The 26,345-nt window shown below is 51.1% G+C and overlaps 1 protein-coding gene across 9 annotated transcripts in view; it reads left to right on the top strand.

Moving 5' to 3' along the window:
* Positions 1–26,345, top strand: part of MSI1 (musashi RNA binding protein 1) — an 85,227-nt gene that overhangs the window by 36,644 nt on the left and 22,238 nt on the right. For 2 of the 9 annotated variants that reach the window (XM_084762212.1, XM_084762211.1), the window contains exons 2-6: positions 1,827–1,973; positions 20,813–20,921; positions 23,068–23,108; positions 23,689–23,770; positions 23,871–23,955. In XM_084762212.1, coding sequence (XP_084618338.1) covers positions 20,887–20,921; positions 23,068–23,108; positions 23,689–23,770; positions 23,871–23,955 — 243 coding nt within the window. In that variant the 5' untranslated portion in view covers positions 1,827–1,973; positions 20,813–20,886. The other 7 variants (XM_084762209.1, XM_084762210.1, XM_084762213.1 and 4 more) reach the window with 4 other exon arrangements.

Here is a 26,345-nt window from a genome sequence, read left to right as displayed (position 1 = left end):
GGGCTCTGAGGCCCTTACCGCCCTGTCTCCACACTTGCATGGCAAGTGTTTCATCCACAGCCAGCTGTCTCCTCAGTCCCCCCACCGCAACGAGAAGGGTCTCTCCCTGAACAGGGTACTTGCTGACTCGACCGTGTGTGCTGGCCAGCAAGCCCCAGGAATCCTCCTGCCTCTTGACTTCCCAGCACTGCAATTCCAGGCCTGAGCCTCCATGCCCAGCTCCACCTCAGACTGAGCCATGCCCCCAGCGCCATATGTGGAGCATTTATCAGCAGCACATCATTCTCCCCAACGCCTTTTCCCTTTTATGCTGGGACAGAGAACTCAAACTCGCAAAACTTTCTGTGAGGCTGTGAGTTTGAGCCTCAAAACCACAACAGTAAATTAACTTAAAAATTAAAACTAAAGGGGCTGGAGAGATGGCTCAGTGGTTAAGAGCACTGGCTGCTCTTCCAGAGGTCCTGAGTTCAATTCCCAGCAACCACGTGGTGGCTCACAACCATCTGTAATGAGATCTGGTGCCCTCTTCTGGCTTGTAGGCACATATGCACTGTATACATAATAAATAAATAAATAAATAAATAAATAAATAAATAAATAAATCTTTGAAAAAAAAATTAAAACTAAAAAGCTGGGGTGGGGGGGTACACGCCTTTAATCCCAGCACTCAGGAGGCAGAGGCAGGTGGATCACTGAGAGTTCAAGGCCAGCCTGGTCTACAAAGTGAGTCCAGGACAGCGAAGGCTAGAGAAACCCCGTTGCAGGAAAAAAAAAAAAATTCATGGAACAGAAAAAGAAATCTTAAAGTGCTAGGGATCAAAGTCTTTGTTTTATTTGTTTGTTTGTTTGGTTGGTTTTTTTTTCATGATAGGGTTTCTCTATGTAGCTCTGGCTGTCCTGGAACTCTCTTTGTAGACCAGGCTGGCCTGCTCTGCCTCTGTGGAGCGCTGGGATTAAAGGCAAATGCCACCATTGCCTGGCTCAAACCCAAACTCTTGCATAGACCCTCCGCCACTGAGCCACATCCCAAGGTTGCCTTGTGTGTGTGTGTGTGTGTGTGTGTGTGTGTGTGTGTGTATGTGCTACATTTATGTGTGTGAATGTGGGTCCTCACGTGCCACTGATTGAGTACTGAGGCCTGTGGACCACGTGGATGTCAGCCCTCACGTCCCGCTCTGCTTGAGACAGGATCTCTTTATTTTTTTGCCACTGTGTTTGCCAGGCTAGCTGGTGCTCTAGCTTCCATGGATGCCCCCATCTTTACCACTCATGTCTCTGTAGCAGCTAGGATTACACACACTTATAAAACAACAGCAGCAACAGACAAACCAGATACTCCTAAAAACCCCCAGATTAAAAAAAAAAAAAAAGATTGATTTATTTATTATGTATACAGTGTTCTGCCTACATGTGCGCCTGCAGGCCAGAAGAGGGCACCAGATCTCATTATAGATGATTGTGAGCCACCAGGTGGTTTCTGGGAATTGAACTCAGGACCTCTGGAAGAGCAGCCAGTGCTCTTAACCTCTGAGCCATCTCTCCAGCCCCAAACCCCCAGATTTTATGTGGGTTCTGTGGACTTGAACTCTGGTCCCCACACTGTCAGTTAAGTGCTCTGCCGCAGGCCTCCCCCAGCTGTTGTTTTGGTTGTTTTCGAGGCAGGGTCTTTCTGTGTAGCCCTGGCTGACCTCAAACTAGCCATGTTCCTGATGACCTGATGACCTTGAAGCTCCTGCTCTTCTCGCCTCCCAAATGCTGTAATTACAGATGTGTACAACCACACCCCAGTCAAAAATAAAACTTCTGGTTTTTTTTTTTTTTTTTAGTCATCAAATGTGAAACCTGCAAAAAGTATGACTATACACACTTAAAAACCAACCACAATAAAGACAAAGACTGTGTATTGGTGACCTGAGTGGCTCCTGTGGACGCTCACTTCTCTGGGAGCCTGCTGTTGCTGCTGACCCAGCAAGGTGAGTGCTGCTGGGTCAGTTATAGTAAAACAGAATTAGGAAGTCGCCACATTTCAGGTCCAGCCTCTGGGTTTTTTTTTGGGTCACAGTAGGAAGGACAGGGGTTTGAACTCTGCTGCCTGCTCTTTCTTAGCGCCATAACACGAAATTGAGGAGCTGCTCTCACAGACTTGTTGAAACACCCGATGGCAGCTACAGAGTTCAAGGCAGAAACCCCTTGGCGGAGGAACTAAAGGAAGGCACAGGAGAGGGCAACGTGGATGGTTCCAGAAGCAGCCAGCCTTGCCCTCTGTGAGTGACACCAAGTGACTGACAGAGGGTGCCTGGAGTGGAAGAGCCCTGAGCAGAAGCCCCACTCCTTTTCTTACATGCTGTGTCACTTTAGCCGGCATGTCCCTGAACGTCAGCATACTAATCCATCATACGGATAGACTAGTAATTAAAAGCAGCATCATAGCGCTATCTGATGAGCCAATGAAATAGCACGAGAAACTGCTTAGGCTGCTCTAGGAGCCCAGTAAACCACAGTGGTCATTATTATCCAAAGGCTCAAGGAGGGCGATGTGCCTAGCGCGCTGTACATTCAAGATGACTAGAGGTGCCTAATGTGTAGCCCACACCACGGGGAACAAGAGAAAATAGTCCTAGCTTTCAGGAAGGACTTACGGAGGCCGGGGACGTGGCTTGTCTAATGTGCATCCTGGTTTCCACCCCGAGTGGTCCATAAACTGGGTCAATGGTGCATTGGGAGGAGTAGAGGCAGGAGGATTCCAAATGCAAGCTCATCGTCTGCTACGTGTTGGGTTTTAAGCCAGCCTGGGCTACATGACACTCTGTCTCTGAGAAGACGGGAAGAGGAGTTAGTTGGAGGGGAGCGGGAGGAAGAGATTCATAGGCAGTTGCTGCTCAGCTGCCACGAGTGCACACTCACACAGGTACAAAAACCACACAGCTGCAGCAAAGGCCTCAGGGAAATTCGAGGGGCAAAGGAAAAGGACCAGAAGGCTGATCCTAGAAGGTCCCTGTGGGGAAGCGACATTCATGCTGGACACTGAAAAGGAAGAGGGAGTTCATGAGGCACAGGAAGGAGAGAAGGGAGCAGTTTGGGGAAAGGAAGGTCAAGCCGAGGAAGGATGCCCAAGCTAAGGTTGGCTTGCCTACAGCAGGAAGATACTGCAAAATGGGGAAGGATGCTCTAGGCCAGCAGTTGTCAACCTGTGATTGTGACCCCTTGTGGGGTGGGGTGGGGAGGTCGAATGGTCGTTTCACAGGGGTCACCTACAACCATCGGAAGACACAGATTTTTACATGACGATTCATAACAGGAGCAAAATTATAGTTACAAAGTGGCAACGAAAATAATTTTATGGCCGGGTGGGGGGGGGGGTGTCACCACAGCATGAAGAACTAACTGTGTTAAATAAAGGGTTACAGCATTAGGAAGGCTGAGAACCGCTGAGGCAGAAGAAAGCTCCAGGAGAGGAAAGAGTGCCTGCCCCAAATGTAAGGCATGGGTAGTCCAGCTGCGGAGTAGGTTGTTCAAAGGCCCTGTGCCAAGGATGAGTCTGGTGTTTTCCATGTCTGCAAGGTCAGTTGATGGAGGAAGAGGAAGAAGAAGAAGAGGAGGAGGAGGAGGAAGAGAGGCAACAGCTATAGGCAGATGAGGCAGGGGCCAGGCCACACAGGGCTTTGTCTTCTACTGGCAATGTTTGGGATTTGCTCATAGAGTAGGTCCTTTTAGGAGTGAGCCATCGTCCTAGCCACACCAGGCTAATATCACTGAAGGAAGGCCACTCCTGGGCTTACTCCATAGACACAGATGGACCGAAGCGATGGGATTCGGGTGTGACTTACAGTCTGTGTTCAAATCCTGGATCCTTATCTCTGTGGCCTTGGGACTCTGTGCCCATTCTCCGGGCTCGGCTTTTCTCTACTGGATAAAGTTAACAGGAGCCGAAGGCGTCAGTCCCTAGTGGAGGTCGTGCTTGATAGACTGGGGTCGGAGTTCCAGGGCCCCCACACAAAAGCCTCATTTTTTTTTTTTTGAGAAATAAGTAAGTGAATTGGTTGGTGTACATTGCTTAGCAAGCCCGTGGGATATTTTGTTGGCTGTTGTTGCTTATGTCAGGATGGGAGGGAGGGAAGGGTGGCTTTGGTGGCGGTTGGTATAGTCAAGTCCCAAGGAGAGCACTTAGCGCTGTGTTTGAAACATAACAGACATTTACTAAGTATTTGCTGAATGAATGAACTCATGCACTTAAAAAAAAATTTTTTTTTTTTGAGACTGAGTCTGCTGTAGCTGGGCCTCAGACTCACAGCGAAGCTGAGGGACAGAGACCCTAAATTCTCTGAGCCTTCTGCCTTTACCTCCAAAATGCCAGGATCACACAGCCTGAATTTTCGTCTCTCCATTTTTGCTGGAATAAATTCTGCCCTGCCTAAGTCAGGTTGAGCTTTAAGGTGGACTGAGCATCAGGGCAGATACTAGAGGCAATAACAGGCCTGGGGGCGGGGCCAGGAGGGGAGGGGGTGACCACGAACACCAGGTCAGCAGAGCCAAGAGTGCTCTGTCCTCCATTTCTGACTCTGTGATTCTGCCCAGTGCCAGCTTTCTTTCCTCCCTATCCCCTGCTGCTTCTTCCTTTGAGCCTCCAAGATTCCTGAAGATCCTGTCCTGTTATAATTTACATAATGTGTCCTTTTTTTTTGTTTTTGTTTTTGTTTTTAACAGGGTTTCTCTATGTAACAGTCCTTGGCTGTCCTGGACTTGCTTTTGTAGACCAGGCTGGCCTCGAACTCACAGAGAGCCGCCTGCCTCTGCCTCATGAGTGCTGGGATTAAAGGCGTGCGCCACCATGCTCGACCATAATGTGTCCTTTAATCAGAAGACAAGCGCCTAAGAACTGATAGAAAGACACTCAGGGCGGGATTCTGCTCAAATAACTGTCATGATGTAGAAAATGTGAGTTTGATCCATTGAATGAGAAGGCAAGATGCAGCCCAGCGTGGTGCGCACACCTTGAGCCCCAGCACTCGGGAGGCAGAGGCAGGTGGATCTCTATGAGTTCCAGGCCAGCCTGGTCTAAGAGTGAGTCCAGGACAGCCAGGGCTACACGGAGAAACCCTGTCTCCACCAAGCTGGTTGTGTGACCTTGGACTGAACACGTCTTCATCTGGGTCTATCTGTGACGTCAGGGGAGGGTGGCAGAGCCTGGTATGCTGATGACAAACAACCTTCCTGTGTCACACAGGCTCATGGGTATTCCAAGGAGGCACCCTGAAGTTCTAAGTAACCACAGATTGATCTCTCCACCAGGAGAGCTTGTCTAAAGGCTGGGGAGCGGGCGTGGTGTCATTAGCGGACAAAACCTTGATGCCTTTCTTCCTCATTTGTTTTTCTTCACCCTTCCTTCCTTCCTACTTTCCTTCCTTCCTTCCTTCCTTCTTCCCTTTCCTTCCCCTCCCTCCTTCCTTCTTTCTTTCCTCCCCCCCTCCTTCCTTCACCCCTTTTCAATACTCAGTAGAGGCAGTGGGGTTTTTTTTGTTTGTTTGTTTTTGTTTTTTAATTAGGCCAGGGCTTTGGAGATGACTCAGGACTTAAGAGTACTGGCTGCTCTTGTAAAGGATCAGAGTTCAGCTCGCAGCAGCCACGTGCTGGTTCACAAACACCTGTATCTCCAGTCCCAGGAGCCAACACAGTCTTCTGGCCAAGGGCACAAGGCACTCACACGGTGCACACACATACCTACCTGCAGACAAAACACTAATACCCACAGAATAAAAATAAACAGTATTTTTGTTTTGGAGACAGGGTCTCACTATGTGTCCCTAGACAACCTGGAGCCTGCTGTGTAGACCAGGCTGGTCTTGCACTCACAGAGACCCACCTGCCTCTGTCTCCTGAGTGCTGGGACTAAAGGTGTGTGCTACCACACGCCACCTTTTGTATCTTATTTCTTATCTTTGTGTGAATGTGAACAGGTTTTCGTGTGTGTGTGTGTGTGTGTGTGTGTGTGTGTGTGTGTGTGTGTGTGTAGCCCAGAGGTTGACAACTGGTGTCACCTTGTGCTCACTGACATTGCATGGCTGTCTCCACCTCCTGGGAGTATTTTCAGGAGCATTTTCCATGAGGGAAGGAAGGTGATCAAAATGTAGGTCCTCATTGCTGCGTGGAAAACACTGCGCCGTCGCCGCATCCCTCGTGTCTTACTTTTATAGACATAAGGACACTCCCACCCACAGGTGCTGTGTGCCTGTGATCCCAACATTTGGCAAAGTGACGTGGGAAATGACTGTAAATCCCCGACTAGCCTGGGCCACATAATAAGATCCTGTTTCAAAATATTTTCTTCTTATGGGAACGTTTTCCGGCTTCCAAGCCGACATCTGCTCCTCTCTCCAGAGATAAACAGTACTGTGACTTCGTGTGGACTGGTTTTGTCTGTTTTAGAACTTCATACACATGAATTTCTTTTGCAAGTTTTTCTTCTTTGTTTGATGTGTGTGTTTATGCATGTGTGTCTGCTTGTGTTTGTCTGTGTGTGCCTTTCTCTGTCTTCCTTTGTTAGACACAATGTTTTTGAAATTCGTCTGTATTGTGTGAACCAATCAGTTGTCCCTTTTTACTTGTGTGTTGTACCCCATCACACGAGAATGCCACACTTCAGCCATTCTCCCGCTGATGGACACTTGAACTGCTTCCAGTTTCTGGCTTTTATGAATAATGCTGCTGTCGATGCATTTGGACAGTCTTTAAATAGTCTTGTTCAAATTGTTTTCACTATGTTTTTTTTTGTTGTTGTTATTAAGACAAATCCATATTTACAGAAAAAAATCTATATTCATGCTAACACAAAGTATGAGTCCATTTTACCCCCTGCAGCCCTATGTTAATGGTTTGCCATTCACTATGTATCTTTCCAGGTACTTCCTCTGTGTGTAGACTCATATATGGTCAATATAAATGAAATCGTCACATTGGCAGTTCCTCTTGTGGCTGTGGGGCTCCCGGGGTAGGATGCTGTGTAGCTTTTTTGTCTGGTTGGTTTGGGAACTTTTCTTTCTTTCTTTCTTCTCTTTTTCTTTCTTTCTTTTTTTCTTTCTTAAGGCAAGGTCTCATGTAATGAATGCTGGCTCAAATTTACCATATAGCTAAGAGAAAGACCCTGAAATGGTCCTCCTGCCTCTACTGCTAGAGTTGCTAGGATTACGGCTGTGTGTCGCCCTGTTTCACTACAGATGTGCTTTTTATTATTACTGTTGTCGTTTGCGTGTGCATGTGTGGTGTGTGTATGTGAGTGTGGGCATGTGGGCGCCATGGTGCACATGTTGAAGTCAGAGGACAACTTTTGGGAGTAGTTTTTCCCTCTCTTCCACGTATTCCAGGGATCAGTCTCAAAAGCTGTCAGCCCTGTGCGGCCAAGAGCCGCTGAACCGTTGCACTGCCCCTAGCCATAGCCACGCGGCTACTGTTTCCCCCTGGGGCTCTGTGTGTGATGCCTCTTGCCTATAATCCCAGCATTTGAGAGGCTGAGTAGGAAGAGCACAGAGAGCTCCAGACCAGCCTAGGCTACACAGTAAATTCAAGACCAGCCTGGACTATATAACAAATTCACGGTCAGCCTGGGCTATATAGCAAGTTCAAGGCTAGCCTGGGCTATATAGCAAGTTCAAGGCTAGCCTGGACTACAGAATGAGGCCCGTTCTCAAAAAGAGAGAGATGGAGCATCGAGGATGTGTGTGGCTCAGAAGAGTGCATGCAGGAAGCTCTACATCTAATTCCCAGAAGCAACTACAACAACAACACACACACACACATACTTTTTTTTAGTCCATGGTTGGTTAAATTAATGGATATAAAACCTTTAGATACTAAGGTCTTACTGTATTAGGCACATCTTGCCCTATTCTCCAATTACCTGTATCCACGGCAGACATTGATAATCAATCACAGATTTCCATCCTCACCCAGCCGCGGCCACTGCCAGTCAGTCAGTCAGGAGAAAAACTGAATCCAATTTCCCATCTCGAGCATAATTTGGCCACTTTCCATTTTGCACATGAATAAACTAGGGCTCTGGGAGGGGAAGAGCCTGCTTCAAGGTCAGAGACAGAGCCCCAGGCTCCTGCCTCCCTGTCAAATGCTTTTTCCACTTATTCACTGACTCCAAAAGCTATTTTCCCTGGGACCACTGAAACCCTGGTCTCTGGGGAGAGGGTGTGAGGAGGGGGCCTGCCCTCTAGCCCGCTCTTTATCCTCAAGCCCTGCCTGAAGTGCAAGGGAAGCCTCTGCCAACAGCCTGGCATCCCCTCCCCCACAGGCACCAGCAACAGACCTCTGGTTTTTTGTTCAGTTTCCCAAAATAAACAATTTTTTTTTTTAAATAAAGGAAGCGGGCTTTCCCCATCTCTGTGTTCAGTCCCTCAACTGTGGGATTATTAATTGACCAGACTAAATCAAATAGCAGCTAATTAGAGGCAGGAGGCAACCTCAGTTGCTGAAAACATGGGATTTCGGAAGCAGCCCTCTGGCCCCTCCCACCAGCGCATCAAACTCCGCTCTGGTTGTCACCGCAAGCGACAGTGACAAAGTGAGAAAGTGGGAGAGTCAGCAGGTCTGCACAGACTGGGTGTTCTCAGCTGGGCGAGCAGAGTCCTTTATTTAATTCCCTCAGGCCAGGGCAGGGGCAAAAAGCAAAGGGGCAAATTCATGACGTTGGAGTCAGGTACGTGTGGGCTCTTGAGGGGACCAGCGGCTATTTGACCTTACCTGGCTTGTCATTCGTGGTGGCCAAGCCTTAGTTTCTTCACCTGTAGGGCAGGCATAAGAACATCACCTATAGGCCGGGCGTGGTGGCGCACGCCTTTAATCCCAGCACTCGGGAGGCAGAGGCGGGTGGATTGCTGTGAGTTCGAGGCCAGCCTGGTCTACAATGTGAGTCCAGGACAGCCAAGGTTGCACAGAGAAACCAAAAAAAAAAAAAAAAAAAAAAAGAACATCACCTATATGTAGTGAAGTGCTACTTGGCCCTATAGATATGTATAATTATAGGCCAGTGAGAGAGCTCAGTGGGTAAAGGCGCTTGCCACCAAGCCTGCCAACTTGAGTTTGGTTCACAGGCCGGACATGGTAGATGGACACAAATGACTCGTGAAAATTGCCCTCTGATCTCCCCATGTACACTGTGGCGCACACTCGTGTGCGTGCGCACACAAACACACACAAACACATCCCCATGCACACTGAGTCATACACACACACACACACACACACACACACACACACACACACGCTAATGATATTTACAGTGACCATGGCCAATTACAACTAAAGTTATAGAGCTGGAGGGGGTGGTCACTGTGAGTGTGCCAGTCCCAGCGACTGACAAAGTTGAGCAAGATCCCTGCATGAGCCACGGAGACTCCTTGGTGTAAAGGCCTCTTGAGCGATGTGGTTCACCTTCCCTATCTCAAGCCAACTTTCGCAGACGAACAACACCTGGAGCTGTGGGTGGATCTCAGTGGGATGAAGAACGCCTACCGGGTATAGCCTATGGGTTTGATACCAGAACCTATACAATAAGATAAATATAAAAGATATTTTGAGAGAGAGACAAATAGAGAAGAGAGAGAGAGAGAGAGAGAGAGAGAGAGGCTGTATCTGCTACACTACAGTGATTTGGTTTTGGTTTTTTGAGGCAGGGTTTCTCTGTGTAGCCTTGGCTGTCCTGGATTCACTCTGTAGACCAGGCTGGCCTCGAACTCACAGCGACCCGCCTGCCTCTGCCTCCCGAGTGCTGGGGTTACAGGCGTGCGCCACTGCCCCCGGCCATAATGATGTTTCAACATACACAGTGATGGTTCCACAGATGACAAAGGAACTGACAAATTCCTTCCGCCTAATGATGCTAAAGCCCCCGTAACACTGTAGCACAGTGTGTTGCTCACCTGTTTATGAGGGCAGTGTAAACACACCCACCGCACTGCCAGTCATTATGGGAGCATGGCACACATGCTTCTGTAGCGGACACGCTTCCTAAGCCAGCTCTCCGCAGGCTGCTGGCTTGCTATTTACTACACTGTACTGTAAACGCCCCCCCCCACTGTCTTTGCTTTGTTTATTTATTTACTCACTTCTTGGTATTGGAAATTGAACTCTGGGTCTTACCACCCATGCACACTTGGCAGCCCCACTGCTAATTAATCTGATTGATTTATACATTGATATCGAGTTATCTAATGGATCACGGGCAGCTTATCAATGACTGGAGCTCCCCTCTCCCCACCTCAACACCAGCAGCTGTCTACTACTTAGATTTCCTCAGCTTGAGGGGGGGGCGGATCTCATGGCCTTTTAAAATATTTATTTATTTATTCATTAATTTATTTTATGTAGGAGTGCTTTAGCTGCATGTTTCATCTGCAGGCCAGAAGAGGGCGCCAGATCACATTATAGATGGTTGTGAGACACCATGTGGTTGCTGGGAATTGAACTCAGGACCTCTGGAAGAGCACACAGTGCTCTTAGCCACTGAGCCATCTCTATCAGCCCTGTACTCTTACTTCTAAGATGGTCCCTGAGCAATGTGTGTGAATATGTGTGCACACTCATGCACACATGTGTGTGTACATGTGTGTATACATGTGTGTGCACATGATATAGAAGTCCCATTTTGGAACAAATACTCATTCAGCAATCACTTTGACCAGTTACGAATCCCTGTCTTAACTGCTGCTGAGAAAGAAACTCCTCTAAGAGCAGCACTAATCGAAGATGGCAGCAGTGCATTTAGTAAAACAGTTGTAGTTTCCCCTAATGTTTATGATCTCCCCAGCCGCGGACTTTAAATCAGGATTACAGTAGGAGACATAACTCATTCCCTCCTGTGGAACAGGCCTCAAAGCCAACCAGAAAGTGACTGCTTACCCCCCATGACAGTTGCACCACTATTATGTACACCTTGCATACATGTTGCAGCATGCAGGGTCCACCACTAGGTAAGACCATGGATGAACTTCCTTCCCCCAGCTGCCTGGATAGCACCTTCCAGGGGAATCTCTGTGTTCTGCGACCAGTACTGTACCTTCAGCAACAGGGCCTTTACTATCTAGTTCTGGTGATGACTGGTAGCCATGGCAGTAGGCTGGAATTTGTTTGGTGCCTCCCTGATTGATAGAGCTCACAGAACGGTATCCAGGACTGAAACAGAAAACTTTGTTTAATAACTCATATCTTATGAGAGCTGTGTTAGCCACCCAGGCAGGGAACTTCTGTTCAAAATTCTTGGAAATATACATTTGTGTGTGTGTGTGTATACACATACATACATACAAACATACTGTATCTGCATAGTCCTAGCACTTGGTGGGCAGAGGCAGGAAGATCTATGTGAGTCTAGCCTGGTCTACAGAGCAAGTTCCAGGACAGCCAGGGTTATACAGAGAAACTCTGTCTCAACAAAACACAACAAACAAAAAACAAAAAAACAAAAAACAGAAAAGCAACTACACTCTCACAAATATTAATCATACTTTAAAAGATTTATTTATTTTATGCACCTGAGTGCTCTGTTTTCATGCACACCAGAAGAGGGACTCAGATTCCATTACTGATAGATGGTTGTGAACCACTATGTGGTTGCCAGGAATTGAACTCAGAACATGCGGAAGAGCAACCAGTGCTTTTAACTGCTGAGCCATCTCTCCAGCCCCAACATTGACTATTCTTTAAGGTTTGCCGTGAAATAGTTGGCTGCGTTGAGCTGTCAGGATCTTCACATACTTGGTGCTTGACACTCTTGATCGCATTAAGAGAGCACATCAAGTGATTAACTATACCGGTTAGATCTGTGGCTTTCAACCTGTGGGTCACAACGCCTCCCCCCACCCCACCCTTATTATTATTTATTTATTTATGAGTGTTCTATTTGCATGTTTGACAGAGAGGGCATAGATGGTCATGAGCCACCATGTGGTTGCTGGAAATTGAACTCAGGACCTCTGGAAGAGCAGCCAGTGCTCTTAACCACTGAGCCATCTCTGCAACCCCCCCCCCTTTTTTTTTTTTTTTGAGACAGGATTTCTCTATGTAGCCTTAACTGTCCTGGACTTGCTTTGTGGACCAGGCTGTCTTTGAACTCACATTGATCTACCTGTCTCTGCCTCCCAAGTGCTGGGACTAAGGTCGTGGTGCGCCCCAGCCATGGGGTCCTCCTTTGGGGCTGCATATCAGATATTTATTATCCATAACAGCAGCAAAATTACAGTTACAAAGTAACAACGAAAACAACTTTATGGTTGCACCCACCACAACACAAGGAGCTGTATGAAAGGACCGGATGACAGCATTAGGAGGGTTGAGGGCCAACCGTTGACTTAGGATGTCACTCACACAGCCAACCACCCTCATGGCTCACTTCTCGGAACCTATGGCTGCTGTTAGGTGACACGTGAACACCCTATGTGTCTGTCTGTAAGAGTGGAGAACGCTGTCCTCCTCACATCCTGCATTACCTGAGACGACCCTTAACTTCTGATCCTCCTGTCTCCACCTCCTGAGGGCGAGATGACAGGCAAGTGCTACCATGCCCGGTTTATATGTTTCTGGGGATTAAACCCAGAGCGAGTACTCCACCAACTGAGCCACACCCCAGACCTTGAACTTGTGGTCCTCCAGCCACCACCTCCAGAGTGTTGCGGTTACAGGCGAGCATCACCATGCCTGGCCTTGGTCTAATTCTTCACACAAGTACTCAGTGTAATGCATGGGTCCAAAGGGTGGAGGAAAAAATCAGAGAGGCTTAGCAGAGTCCCTGCTCTTAGCTTTGATCTAGCACAATGGACAGTCAGAACCATCTATAATTAACAGGTGTATTGTGTATTCTTTAAAAAGGTGGGCACATGGTATAGTGGTTTATGACAGAGACAGTGACACCATAGACATCTCTGACATCCTCAGCTCACCCACTTGCTGACAATCTGATGCCTGTCTGTCCATTAGTTGTTGGGTCTCACTACACATGAGGTCTCACTGTGTAGCTCAGTCTGGCCTCCTCCTGTCTCTGCCCCCAGAGTACTGACTACAGATGTGCACCGTCACAATTGGCCAATCAGAGCTACAGGAGTACACCTGTTTCTCAATGCTTCCGTCTCTTGGTCTGTAAAACGAGAGCCTTGCCCCAGAGCAGTTATAAGCATCGAATGAGTGCGCTGGTTTCCAGTGTTCAGCACAGGGCTTGCTACATCGTGATCGCTCAGTACGTCATTGCGTTGATATGTTATTTTATCATTGATTATATCACTTTTTGTACCACTTGTTTTCTTGTCCAGAAAAAAAAAAAAAAAGAATAGAATTGCCAGGACAAAGTTGGGGAATCCTGGGAAGAGCTTAGTACCATGTGTGGCAGCTGAAAAGTGCTTAGTAAAGTTTAGATAATAATGAAGGAAAAGGGCCAGGCGGTGGGGGCCCACACCTTTACTCCCAGCACTCAGGAGGCAGAGGCAGGTGGATTACTATGAATTCAAGGCCAACCTGGTCTACAAAGTGAATCCAGGACAGCCAGGACTACAAGAGAAACCAAAAAAAAAAAAAAAAAAAAAAAGGAAAAAACCCACATCCTGATTGCAGGGAGGGGTGGGGGCTGTACATTCATTTTGTTGATAGGCACTGGGTTAGGGAAAGGGTCATACTAGGTAAAATTACATTTTTTGGCAACATCTTTACTGCATTATAATTCATATACCATCCACTTTACCTACTTCAGTTCTTAAAATAGATTCGTAGAATTTTGAAACATCACCATAATCAACTTTAGAACGTTTTCATTATTCCAGAAAGGGAGCTGAAGGCAGGTGTGTGGCACATCCCTGGGATCCCTGCACTCTGGTGTAAGGGAGAGGAGCATCTCAAGGTCACCCTCGGGTACACAGTGAATAGGAGGCCAGCCTGAGGGCCGGTGGCACAGCTCAGTGGATAACAATGCCTCTGCACAAGGCCAGCGATGAACAGCAATGGATACCTGAGAAGTCATTTCTGAAGGTGGTTCTGTTAACCTCTACACACACGCGTACACACACACACAAAACAAGAGGCTACCCATAAGACCGTGTTCCAAAAACAGAACAGCACTGGGGAGGTAGAAGCAGGAGGATGTCTGTGAGTCCTAGGCCAGCAAAGGCTGCGGAGTGGGACCCCTGTCTCAAAAAAAAAAAAAAATCATAAAACAAAAGACGAATGGGCATGGTGTCATACATCGCAGAACTCGGGGACCGAGACAGGCAGAGCTCTTTGAGTCTACCTAGTGAGCCTCAGGCTGGCACAGTCACATGTTGAGCCCTGTCTCACAAGATAAATAAGGCAGTGCAACACCAAGCTGGAGCTTCATTTTTCTAATTACATTTGTGGGGTGTGTGAGAGAGAGAGAGAGAGAGACAGAGAGAGACAGAGACAGAGAGACAGAGAGACAGAGAGAGACAAAGAGAGAGACAGAGACAGACAGACAGACAGAGAGAGCGCGTTGGAGGACAACTTGCCGGAGCCAGCTCTCAGTGGGTCCTGGGGACTGAACTTTGGCCATAAGGCTCGGCAGCCGGCACCTTCACCTGCTGACCCACCTTGCTGACCCAGGGCTTTTTGTTTGTTTTTTAATGCTGAGGTGAACTCAGGGCTTCGCACGCGATGAGCACATGCCGGGGCACTGAGCTCAGTCCCTGAACTGGGCGATGTTGACTGTAGTCTTGTCCCTCCCAGAATCCCATTTCCATCGCTCATTCTCTGTGAGGCACTAACTCTGCGTCCCTGTTGGGGACACTGCTATGGGGTGACGGGAGCTGGGTCTGTGACTCACTCTGCATGGTGTGTGTGCGCTAGTGGGTGCTCAGGAGGATGAGGACCGTGTACACGGTAGATCATTTGGGACGGCCGTCCCCGGCCTGCAGAACCACCGTCATAATCCCCAAAGCCCAAGATGACATCTTTGAAATAGAATTGCCTGGAGATGGCATTGTGGCTCTTTCCTCATGGCCTTGAGGTTGACACAGCTGGCCCCCTCCTCAGCGCTTAACTCCTAAGCATTGCCTGGCACATTGGGGTACACAGCAGGTGGTGACAGAACCGGCAAGCACCGTTGGGTACAAAGAGTCCATCCTAGGTGAGGACATTCCTATTTCTGGTTTTTTTGTCTTGTTTTGTTTTTTGATACAGGGTTGCTGTGTAGCCTTGGCTGTCCTGGACTCGTTTTGTAGACCAGGCTGGCCTCGAACTCACAGCGATCCGCCCGCCTCTGCCTCCCGAGTGCTGGGATTAAAGGCGTGCGCCACCACCGCCTGGCACGGCATTCCTGTGTTTAAATGAGCCATTTAGTTTTTTTGTTAATGAGTTACCCAAGTTGTTTATGCATTCTAGACTTGAGTCCTATATCACATAATTATTTAGTGTGTGTGTGTGGTGTGTATGTGCACACGCATGTGTGGGTGCACATGGAGGCTAGAGGTCGACGTCAGAGTGTTTTCCTCTATTGATCTTCACCTCATTTCCTTCCTTCCCTTCTTTCTTTTTCTTTTTCTTTTTTTTTTTTTTTTTTTTTTTTTTTTTGGTTTTTCGAGACAGGGTCTCTCTGTGTAGCCTTGGCTGTCCTGGACTCGCTTTGTAGACCAGGCTGGCCTCGAACTCACAGTGATCCGCCAGCCTCTGCCTCCCGAGCTTCCCTTCTTTCTTTTAGACAAGGTTTCTCTACATAGCCCAGGCTGTCCTGTACTCACTCTGTAGACCAGGTTGGACTCAAACTCAGAGATTTGCCTGCCTCTGCCTCTTGAATGCTGGATTTAAAGGTGTGCACCACCACGCCTCGCCTGCTCTTCTCATTTGTCAAGGCAGGGTCTCCCACTGAACTTGGAGTGGGGCCCTGAGGATGCTGCCATGTTCCATCCAGCTGCTGGGGCTACAGAAGTGAGTGGCCACACCCAAATTTATCTGGAAGCTGGTGGTCTGCACTCAGGTCCTCCGAGCTTGCACAGCCAACACTCCACCCACTGCGCCATCTCCTCAGCTCTTCCCCTCCGAGATCGTGTTTTCTCTTATGGTCTTGGCTGTCCTGGATTGGATTTGTAGACTAGGCTGGCCACGAACTCATAGAGATCTGCCTGCCTCTGTCTCCAGGAGTGCTGAGATTAAAAGTGTGTGCCACCATGCATGGCGACACGTACACACATTTTAAAAAGTGAAATTAAGCTGGGCATCGTGGCACACGCCTTTAATCCCAGCACTCAGGAGGCAGAGGTAGGTAGATCGTTGTGAGTTCAAGGCTAGCCTGGTCTACAAAGCAAGTCCAGGGCAGCCAAGGCTACACAGAGAATCCCTGTCTCGAAAAACCAAAAAAAGTCAGGTGATGGTGGCGCATGCCTGTAATCCTAGCAGTTGGGGAGCAGAGGCAGGCAGATCTCTGAGTTCGAGACCAGCCTGTTTTACAGAGCACGTTCAAGGACAGCCAGGGCTACACAGAAAAACCCTGTGTGTGTGTGTGTGTGTGTGTGTGTGTGTGTGTGTGTGTGTGTGTGTTAGAGAGGTGTCAAATTTATGTACTTGTGTGTGCACACAGACGTGCAATTTCCTACACTTTCATGCATGCCTGTCATGGTGCACAAGTACATAATTTACAATTTTGGTGATGTCCAATTGGTTTATTTTTCTGCCTATAGTTTAGCTCCCAACTTTATGTTTTTGATCCATTTGGGATCAATTTTGGTAGATGGGGTGGGGTACAATTCCACTTCTTTTGCACATGGATACCCAGGTGTCCAGCCCCATTTATAGATGAGAGTGTATATCTTGAGACCCTTGTCACACATCGGTGGACTATAAATGCAAGGGCTTATTTCCTCTTAAAAATACTTATTTCACTCCTCATCATGTGCATGTGTGTCTGTAGCTATGTCCATGTGAGTGGAGGTGGCCTCAGAGACCGGAGAAGTCAGATTCTCCTGGAGCTAGAGTTGTAGCAGGTTCTAAGATGCCAGATGTGGGTGCTGGGAATCGAGTGATGAGCACTCTTGCCAGCTCACGAGGGCTTTATTTCTAACCTGCCAGTTCTAGCTTACTGATCACTCAGGAGGCTAATACTACACGCAACCCCCCTTTTTTTTTCTTTCCTTTCCTCCTCCCCCGCCCCTTGGGGCTGGGGGTTAAACCCAGAGGGCCATTTGTACATGCTCAGACTACTGTGAGCTGTGCACTACTGACTTGACGGTAACTGGTCTGAACTGGGCCAGATAAAGCTGGACCAGGGAATGCATAGAGAGCTCCCTTATCTTTCCACACACTTCAGAGTTTCAGGCTAATTCCAAACACAAGATCTCACAGGGAAAGCAACGCTGAGAAGACACAGAGCTGGGGGGGGGGGGGGGGAGGGGACTTCCAGCTGAAGTTCCAGACCCATCCGAAGGAGCAGAGATCCCAGGGCTAACCCATGGGTCGCCTGACTCCCAGGCGGCTGCTCTCAGGGTCCCGACTTATTCATTCCTGATAGAGTCCAGAAGTTTTAGAAAAGAAGAGAAAATTCAGAATTGGAAAAAAATGTACATGATTAAAAGCCTATGCGCATGGCTATCTCAGCAGCTTTGTTTACAAACTGACTAAGTGTGAACGGAGCCACAGTGTTCCTCAACAAATGAATAAGCAGGTACACGGGGAGGGGGAGATATTATTCATCACTGACAAGGAGTGGGCTGCGAATGGTGCCACACACCTTTATTCTCAGCACTCAGGAGGCAGAGGCACTGAGATCTCTAGGAGTTCAAGGTCAGCTTGGTCTACAGAGAATTCCATGCCAGCCAGAGCTACGTGATGAGACCCTGTCTAAAACTAATTGACTAAATACGTAAATGGTGAACGAATGATTAGTATCAAGCATGAAAAGATAGAGGGACCTCAAACGCAAATCCCTACTCCAAGGATGGCCATCTGCAGAGCATGCATACAGTAGGCTTCTAGAGAGCTCCGTGGCACTCCAGAAAAGATACATGGTGTCTAGGTCCCCGGGGAAAGAGGCAGAACGTGGAGGGCTCTGAAGAGGCGCAGGACGACGTTATTTGATAATATGACTGTGAGTACACAGCATGTACTTTCTACACCCCAGGATGTACACCAACAGCATCCTCTGAGGGAGACTGTGGCGTTTCAGTGATACTGTATCTCTGTACATTTGCCTGTCAGGACAAATGACTTAGTTGGTGGTTGCCGTGTTGACAAGGGTGGTGCTGTGCATGTGTGGCGCGTACGTGACAATCTCTGTGCCTTCTGATCGGTGTCGCTGCGAACCGAGAAGCACTCTACAGAGAGACCCTGTCTCGAAAAACCAAAAAAAAAAAAAGAGAAGCACTCTAAAAACGATCCCTTTTTACCTTTTTAAGCGAGGGGAGGGTGTGACGGCACACACCAGCCCTTGGGAGACAGAGTCAAGGTGATCAGGAGTTCAAGGCCAGCCGGGGCTCATGAGACCCCTGTCAACGCAACCCAGAGCAGTAGAGTGAAAGACGGGGCCGAGGAAGACGGCTCTGTCAGCAAAGTGAGGGACCTGCGTTCTAGCCAAGAGCCGAGTAGAGATGCCAGGTGTCGGGGTGCTAAGTCCTGGGCTGCCAGTCTCATCTACTTGGTGAGCTCCTGGTCACTAGAGACCCCTGGTCACTAGAGACCCACTGTCAAAGGGTGACAGTGTTCCTGAGGACAACACCTGAAGTTGTCCTCTGGCTTCCACACATACATACCATTCCACACTCCCCTACATGCTGACGCGAGAAAACCGGGAAAACAAAGAAGAAAGAGACTGACAGGAAGGTTATAGATGAAGACTTCAGGTTAAAGTAAAATTTTCCTTGTGTATGAAGAAGTGGGATGTGCTGGCTTTTCTGGATCTTTGCCTGGGTGTTGCATTTTCAAAGAGTGAAGATGCAGCGAAATGCTTTTTGATTGACACACTGACTGAGTGTGCGTGAGTGTACCAGCCCCTGTATGAGTACATAGGCACAGAAGTCAGAGGACGGCTTTTGGGGGTCAGCACTGTCCTACTGTGGGGTCACCAGCCTTGGCAGCAAGCGCCTTTACCTTCTGAGACACCTCACCAGCACACAGTGCAATAAGCTATTTTGGTTTTTGTTTTGTTTTTTGAGACAGAGTTTCTCTGTGTAACAGCTCTGGTTGTCCTGAAACTTGCTCTGTAGACCGGGCGCCACCACGCCCAGCCCAGTGCAGTAATCTTAACACAAAACCAAACCTGGGCCAGGTGACATCTGAGTTCTAGCTGAGGACTATCTAAAGATCCCAGATGTGTGGCCAGGGCGGTGGTGGCGCACTCGGGAGGCAGAGCAGGCAGATCAGTGTGAGTCTACAAAGTGAGTCCAGGATAGCCAAGGCTAACACAGAGAGAGACCCTGTCTTAAAAACTAAAAGAACAAAAACAACAACAACAAAAGAAAAGAAAAAAAAAAAGCTATGCGGTAGTGACTCTCACCTTTAATCCTAACTCAGGAGTACCTCAGGAGGCAGAGGCAGGTGGATTTCTGAGTTCAAGGCTAGTTTGATCTACAGAGTGAGTTCCAGGGCAGCGAGGGCTACACAGAGAGACCATGTCTCCAAAAAACGGGGGTGGGGGGAAGGGAGGAATAGGTTTCGGATAACACAGAAGATTCATGTTCTTTCTCTCCCCACCCCCGCTTCCCTGTGAGTGCATTCCCGATTTAACATTAAGCAGAAAGGGCCAACAGGCTGGTAAAGGCACCTGCGGCCAAGCTGGCCTTCTGAGTGTGGTCCTTAGGGCCCAGGTGATGGCAGGAAGGACGGGCTTTGGAGAACTGTCCTCTGGCTTCCTTCTGTGGACCATGGTGTGTGCACTCACACGCTAAACAAATAAAACATAATGGAAACCCAAAATGGACATCAAACCGAGTGTGGTTTCTCACACCCATAACCCCAACGCTTGGGAGGCTGAGGCAGGAGCACCGTGAGTTCCAGGGCAGGCTGGGCTGCATGAACAAACAAATCTGCATGTCCCTTCCTGTCCCTCCCAACCTCCCCACCCCTTATCCACAACACTTAATAGTGCTCCTATTTATTTGCCCGTTTCCAGTCGGCACACGGTGGCCGTCCATGGACAGCACAGTACTTGGGGTAGTGTCTAGAAGGTAGACGTTCTGTAAATACTCGCTACAGGCTACGTCAACTCAGTGGCTAGGTGCAGTGTCGCTTGTCCAAGATGTCTTTCTCAAGAGGAGTGAAAGCATTATAAAGCAAATTCTCCTTTTATTCCTGGAGCGAGCTCATGCATGTTGATACTGGAGAGGAGCTCGGGGCTACATCTTCTAATCTCCCAATTCGAAGCCTGGGCCCCAATGATCCAAGGGCCATTTCCCCCCTTAATACGGCCCAGAGCCTCAATTTACTATAAGGATTGTTCATTTTATGGCTGCATTATCCCGGAGGGCCACACCGAGAAGGATTTGTTGCCCCTCGTGTGAGCAGAGTGAACTGAGCCAGCTAGGTAGCCGTGAACCTGCAGGGGGAGGGGCCTTGAGTCCACCCAGTGCCACTGTGCTACAAACTAGTAATCGGCACCGGGAAATACAGGCTTTCTGCTCCAGGGTCCTGAATGGGGTTGCCAATAAAGGATGCTATCCCAGACTACCACTTACAGTCTTGGCTGGCTCTGAACAAGCGATGCTTACTCTATGTCGCAGCCTCTGAACCACCTGCCAAAAGCATGACCATACAAGCCAGTGTCCACAAGCACTCAGATCTGCCCTTCCCCGGGCACATCTCCTCAGAACGTTTTTTTTTTTTTTAAATACACAAGGAACCGGAAGTTCAGCTCCAGGAAGAATCAGGTCACCGACACTGGATGCAGACCGTGGTTACCTGCTGACCCCCATGACACACCTGAAGGTCCAGCTCAGGTTGACCTGGTAAGAAATGTCCTGTATAGGAGGCTTCCCCACTCACCCTCCCCACGCAGGGGATGCTGAGAAACTGTGGAAGAGTAGGAGGAGACACAGAGGGGAAAAAAAAAACGCCAAGCTCTTTGTACCCAGTGGCAGGATATACCTGCTGAGAGCTCCCGCGAGGTTCCTAAGGAAACCTTCAAAGGAGGCTCGCTCTCTCTCCCCGTGTGACCGATGGGGGAGGGGTGTGTGCCGAAAGGACACGGGCAGCATCCGCAGGTTGGGATGCCAGGGTTGGAGCAAACATGAATAATACAAAGGGGCAGAAGCGCAAGACGGGTTTTGAAGGTGGCTGCTGGGTTACAATGGGTGGGTGTCAGGCAGCGGGGTGAGAGCTAAGGTAGTAGGGAGGGGGTTGTAGAGATTCTCGAGCAGGGATGGAGGTGGACCGTCCCCCACCCCTTAGCCTCCCATTTGACCATTTCTAAGGTGGTTTCAACCAGAGAAATGAAGGGGAGTCCCTCCACCCCCACCACTTAGGCTTGAGCAAGTCGGGTGAACACTACCTCCCATCGTACATAGGGGACTTTCTTGGTCTTCCCAGGCTGCAGAAAAGGAGTTTTAAGGGTGAGTGAATAGATGTGGGGGGTTAAAGTACTCGCTAAGAGGGGAGGAGACCCATGAGTTGGAGGGAGGAAGGCAGGAGTTTGGCGTCAGAGAGGCAAATGAGTTACTGGGGGAGGTTAACTCCAAACCCGGTGGCTAGGCAGGCAGCCCAGGTCCTTCCAAAGCAGACTGGAGAGAGCTAGAACTCTGTAAACAAGGGGGTCATTTGGAGGGGAAGGTGCACAGCTCGCGGCGTCACCGGGATCCCGCTCTGGCATTAGTCACCTACTTCTCTCCCGGCTTCGTCGGGGATCGGGCCGGCGAGCATCTAGAACCAGGTTCCCCCAACTCCAGACAGTCCAAAAGGGGCTAGAAGAGTGAGACGGGGCGAGCTTCTCACGGAAGAGCGAGGGAGGCAACCACCTGAAAAACCTGCCTCAAGGCAGGGCGTTCTCTCCACAGAGCATAGGCGCCCCAGGTGTGGAGAGAAGGGATTTGTCCGGGGGGGGGGGGGGTCGCAAGGCACACTTAATTTGGACAGCAAGGGCCGAGGAAGGGCAAAGAAAACTGGACAAGATTCTACTAATGTGCTGATAGACGGTCCCCACTGGGGACGCGAGGCACTGCTAGGGCCCCCCAAATTGGACGTGGGAAACTAGGAGTGGACTGGTGACCGTTGTCAGGCTAGTCTAAATTAGGTTCAAGAAAAACTGGGGGCTCCAAGGGTGGCGTTTCTCTCGGACTGGGAAAAGAAGAGATTCTTACCAGTTGGAAGGTGTGGGGATTGGGGGCCACTGGGCTATCTCCAACCCGACCCAGGAAGATTGGGGGCGTCTTCTAAATTCTGAATAGCGGGGACCTGGGAGGGAAGACTGGGGAGGGTTCCCGATCCGAAGCCGAGCTACCTTGAACGCACCGGGAAGCGCTTCATCCCGGGAGGGCGTTCCCGCGGCCGGCCCAGCGCCGCTGTGGGTGAGGGGTGCGGCCGCGCCCCAGGCCCGAGCCTCGCACCGGGAATCAGAGGGACCTCGCTTGCCCCCCGGACACTCAGGAGCCCCACGGGAGGGGGGGTCCCAGCGCCGCCGCCTCCGCGGGCGCCCGGGCGCGCGCCGGGCTTTATGCGCGCAGGGCGGCGGGGGGAGGAGCCGGCAGGTCGGCCCCCGGCGGGCCCTCCCCTTGGCCGTCCCCGCCCGCCCGCCCGAGCGGGGTCGGGGGAGGGGGCAGCATGGCCTGTCCGTCCGGCCCCCTTCGCCGCGCTCCTCATCTGCCCCGCGCCGAGCGCCGCCGCCGCCGCCGCCGCCGCCGCTCCGCTGCCCGCGCCGCCCGCGGCTCCCGATGGAGACTGACGCGCCCCAGCCCGGCCTCGCCTCCCCGGACTCGCCGCACGACCCCTGGTACGGTCCGGCCCGGCCCGGTCCGGCCTGCCCAGCCCGAGTCCGCCCCGGCCCCGCCAACATGGCCGATCCGGGTCGGGCCGGGGCCTCCCCGGGGCCCGGGCCCGCGCCCCCTGCTCCCTGGCGCCCGGCGCTCACGCGGGCCCTTTGTGTCTCTGCTCCTCCCGCAGCAAGATGTTCATCGGCGGACTCAGTTGGCAGACCACGCAGGGTGAGCCAGCCCGGGGAGCACCCGCCGGCCCCTCATCGCCACCCTGCACCCCTTGCGGTGCCCCAGCCCAGGACGCCCCTGCCCGGCCCTGCGCCCTGCTGACCCCGGGCGCCCTCGTGCCCTCTTCCGCGCCCCGCCCCGGGGACCCCGAGAGCGTAGCACGCTCGACGAGCGCGCACGGCCCGGCGCGGGTTGGGGAGCAGCTGAGGGGGGGTTAGGGGGCATCGGGGGGCGGCCTGGGCCCCCGGGACCCGCCAGCAGCAGCTCCAACTCCGTTCGCACCTGCGGCTCAAACTTTTGTGAGGCTGCTCCCGGAGCGGCGGGAACCCAACCGGAGCTGTCCCCCCACTCCAGCCCGGCCCGGCCCTTGCCTTCCCGAGGCCCCGGTGGGCGCCAGGAAGGCTCCACGAGAACCCCGGGCGAGTGCAGGGGTGGGGGGGGGCCGGTAGCGGAGAGCGCGCGCGGGCAGCTTGGCGCGGGGGCGGCAGGGCCGCGCCGGGGTCACTGGGGGCAAAGGACGGGGGAGGAGGGGGAAAGGCTCCGGGCCTGGGCTGGTCCGAAGGCGGGTGTGTGGTTACAGAAGGGCTGCGCGAATACTTCGGCCAGTTCGGGGAGGTGAAGGAGTGTCTGGTGATGCGGGACCCCCTGACCAAAAGATCCAGGTGAGTCTCTGAAACCTCTCCTGCCGCCGGGCTCGCCCCTTCATCCGCGGCTACTCACAGCCCTCGTAACCATCTGCCTCTCCCTCACTACGCGGCGCAGGGGTTTCGGCTTCGTCACTTTCATGGACCAGGCGGGGGTGGATAAGGTGCTGGCGCAATCGCGGCACGAGCTCGACTCCAAAACAGTGAGTGGCCCTCGGGGTTTCAGGGGTCCTCTGGGAGAGGGAGGCTGCCGGAGGAGGAGAGATAATCAAGCCTCGTCTCGTGGGGACAGTTGGATGGAGTTCTTGAGGAGAGAGGGGGTGTTTTCTGAGTAGAGAGCTGTCATGCTCTGAAACTTTGTCCGTAGAGTTGAGGGCAGAGGGAGGAAGGGGGAAAAAAATCCCAGGCCTGGGGTAAGATGCCGGGCGCGCCTGTACACACACACACACACACACACACACACACACACACACACACACACACACACACACACACACACACACACACACACACACACACACACACACACACACACACACACACACACACACACACACACACACCTCAAGCATTGGTGAGGGGAGCAGCAATAACTACCCTCTCTCTGTGATACCTCAGGCTTTGGAGTGGAGCTGGGCCCCTCTCCTACTCCAGGTTGAGTGAGTCAGGGCTGCTGTTACCCACGGGGTGGTTCTCTGAAATCTAACTACTGTTTGACTCTGTGACGCCCCCCTTGCTCTCCCCCACCCAAACCCTCCTCCCCTCTCTCCTTCCCAGACTTTGGTAAATGAGCTCCTTGCTTTTGTAGAAGACATGGGTGCACCTTCTTTTCCCGAACAGGGAGCTAGATTGCATGGAAAAGAAAAATAAATAAAGTGCTCTGAAGACCAGGTCTTAGGACCCTGCTCGTGTGGCATTTAAACTCCTGAACAGTTTGACTCTTTCCCACTGTTCCCCAGTGTCTTGGACCCTGCAGGGGGCGCTGGCGGAGGCCAGCTCAGGGGGTTCCAGAAGGAAAAGGAGAAACCCAGAGGGGAAGGCTTACTCTATGGTGGTGGTGGTGGTGGGGTGTCTGTCTGCTAGGGGGGGCCGGGACAGTGTGACCTCTTCTCCACACTCCCCCACTCTCCCCCAAGCCCTGGGCCTCCCTACTTGGACCAGTTACTGGCTGCTGTTTACCTGCCACAATGGCTGGTTGTGCCCAAGAATTTGTTAAATTACCGTCTGTCCCCAGCTCCTGTTATCTCTTCCCAGTGCCTCCCACTCCTGCTCACAGTAATGAGCAAATGAGGCCAGGCCTCGACTGTGCCTGCTCTGAAAGGATCTTCTTGGCTCAGCCTGAGTGACCCAGGCTGGGAAAGGAGAGACAGTGGCCTATTGTTTTTGGCGATTATCTGCCAGTCAGGCTGCCTGTTCTACCATCCCCTGTCCTCAGAGTGCACCGATGGCTTCTGCCTCTCAGGAAGCCGAGTTTAGGGGCTAGGGCTGGGGGCTGGCTGGAGAGAGAGGTGGGGAGATGGGCACATCCTTGGGATGCGGATCCTGCCAACCCGCAAGGGCTTTGTCTGTGTTTAGCTCTCTGGGCTGGGGAAGGGGGCGGGAGGGAGTCTATTTTGGGTTCTGACTTTCACCTTTTATTTACTTGTTGGGTTTTATTTATGTTGCCAGCTGTGAGTCAGAGTGGAGGTGGTGTGTGTGTGTGTGTGTGTGTGTGTGTGTGTGTGTAATTTAGTGCATGTGGGTCTGGGGGAGTGTGGCTCGGGTACCGTCTCTCTGTCAGGGTCTGTGCAGGGATTGTTTTGAGATATGCTGGGAGATTGTATATAGGAGAGACAGGATGTGAGTGTCCACAGAGGTATGAAATCAAAACTTCAGATGGGCAGTGGGTGGTTTTGATTGTCCCTGGAGGAGGGACAGTGCCTAGAGTGTGGGTTTTGGAGATCCAACTCTGGGCAGATTCCAGCAGGGGAGCTGGCCAAAGGCTGCTTCCTGGTTCGTGCCATGCGGGCAGAGGGAAGCCGGGGCCAGTTGTCTAGAACAGACGGAACTTTGGGGGAAACACTAGATCTCGTCTGTGATTGGCTGGTAACTTCAAAATGATGTCCGTCCGTGTGAGCGGCAGGAAGTTGGCACGGCCAAGCCTCGTAGGTGCCGTGTTGGTCACAGAGTGCCCTGCTCTCTTTCTTACTGTATGTCAGCGTGGCTAGAACGCCCAGGAATGGTACCCAGGTGCGTCAAGGGCAAAGGTAGCCTGGTAGTGGCACCTTTGTTTGTGCAGTGAAGGGACGATCACAAAGGCCGCTTTCACTCTTTATCTTATTTGATCTGCCCCCCCCTTACCAAGGACTGGGTGTGAGTGTCCCCACTTTGCAGATGAGGGGACTGAGGCTTAGAGAGAGGCAGGTGAAGCTACCAAGATCGCAGGCTTGGCTTGAAGCCCAGCATTTCTAAGTCCCATGCCTTGTCACACCACGAAAGACTGCACCCTGCCCCACCCGGAGCCTCCTGTGCTATCAGGAGCTGTTTGCTTGCAGCCTCTAGGAGGCCTGTCAGAGGTTGGCGGTGGTGGGGAAACAGTACTCTGACCTTCTGG

The sequence above is a fragment of the Acomys minous genome (genome assembly GCF_964271855.1).
Source record: "Acomys minous genome assembly, chromosome: 16".
Taxonomy (NCBI): Eukaryota; Metazoa; Chordata; class Mammalia; order Rodentia; family Muridae; genus Acomys; species Acomys minous.
Note: the sequence above shows the minus strand (reverse complement) of the source record. Positions and strands in the feature narration are given on the sequence as shown.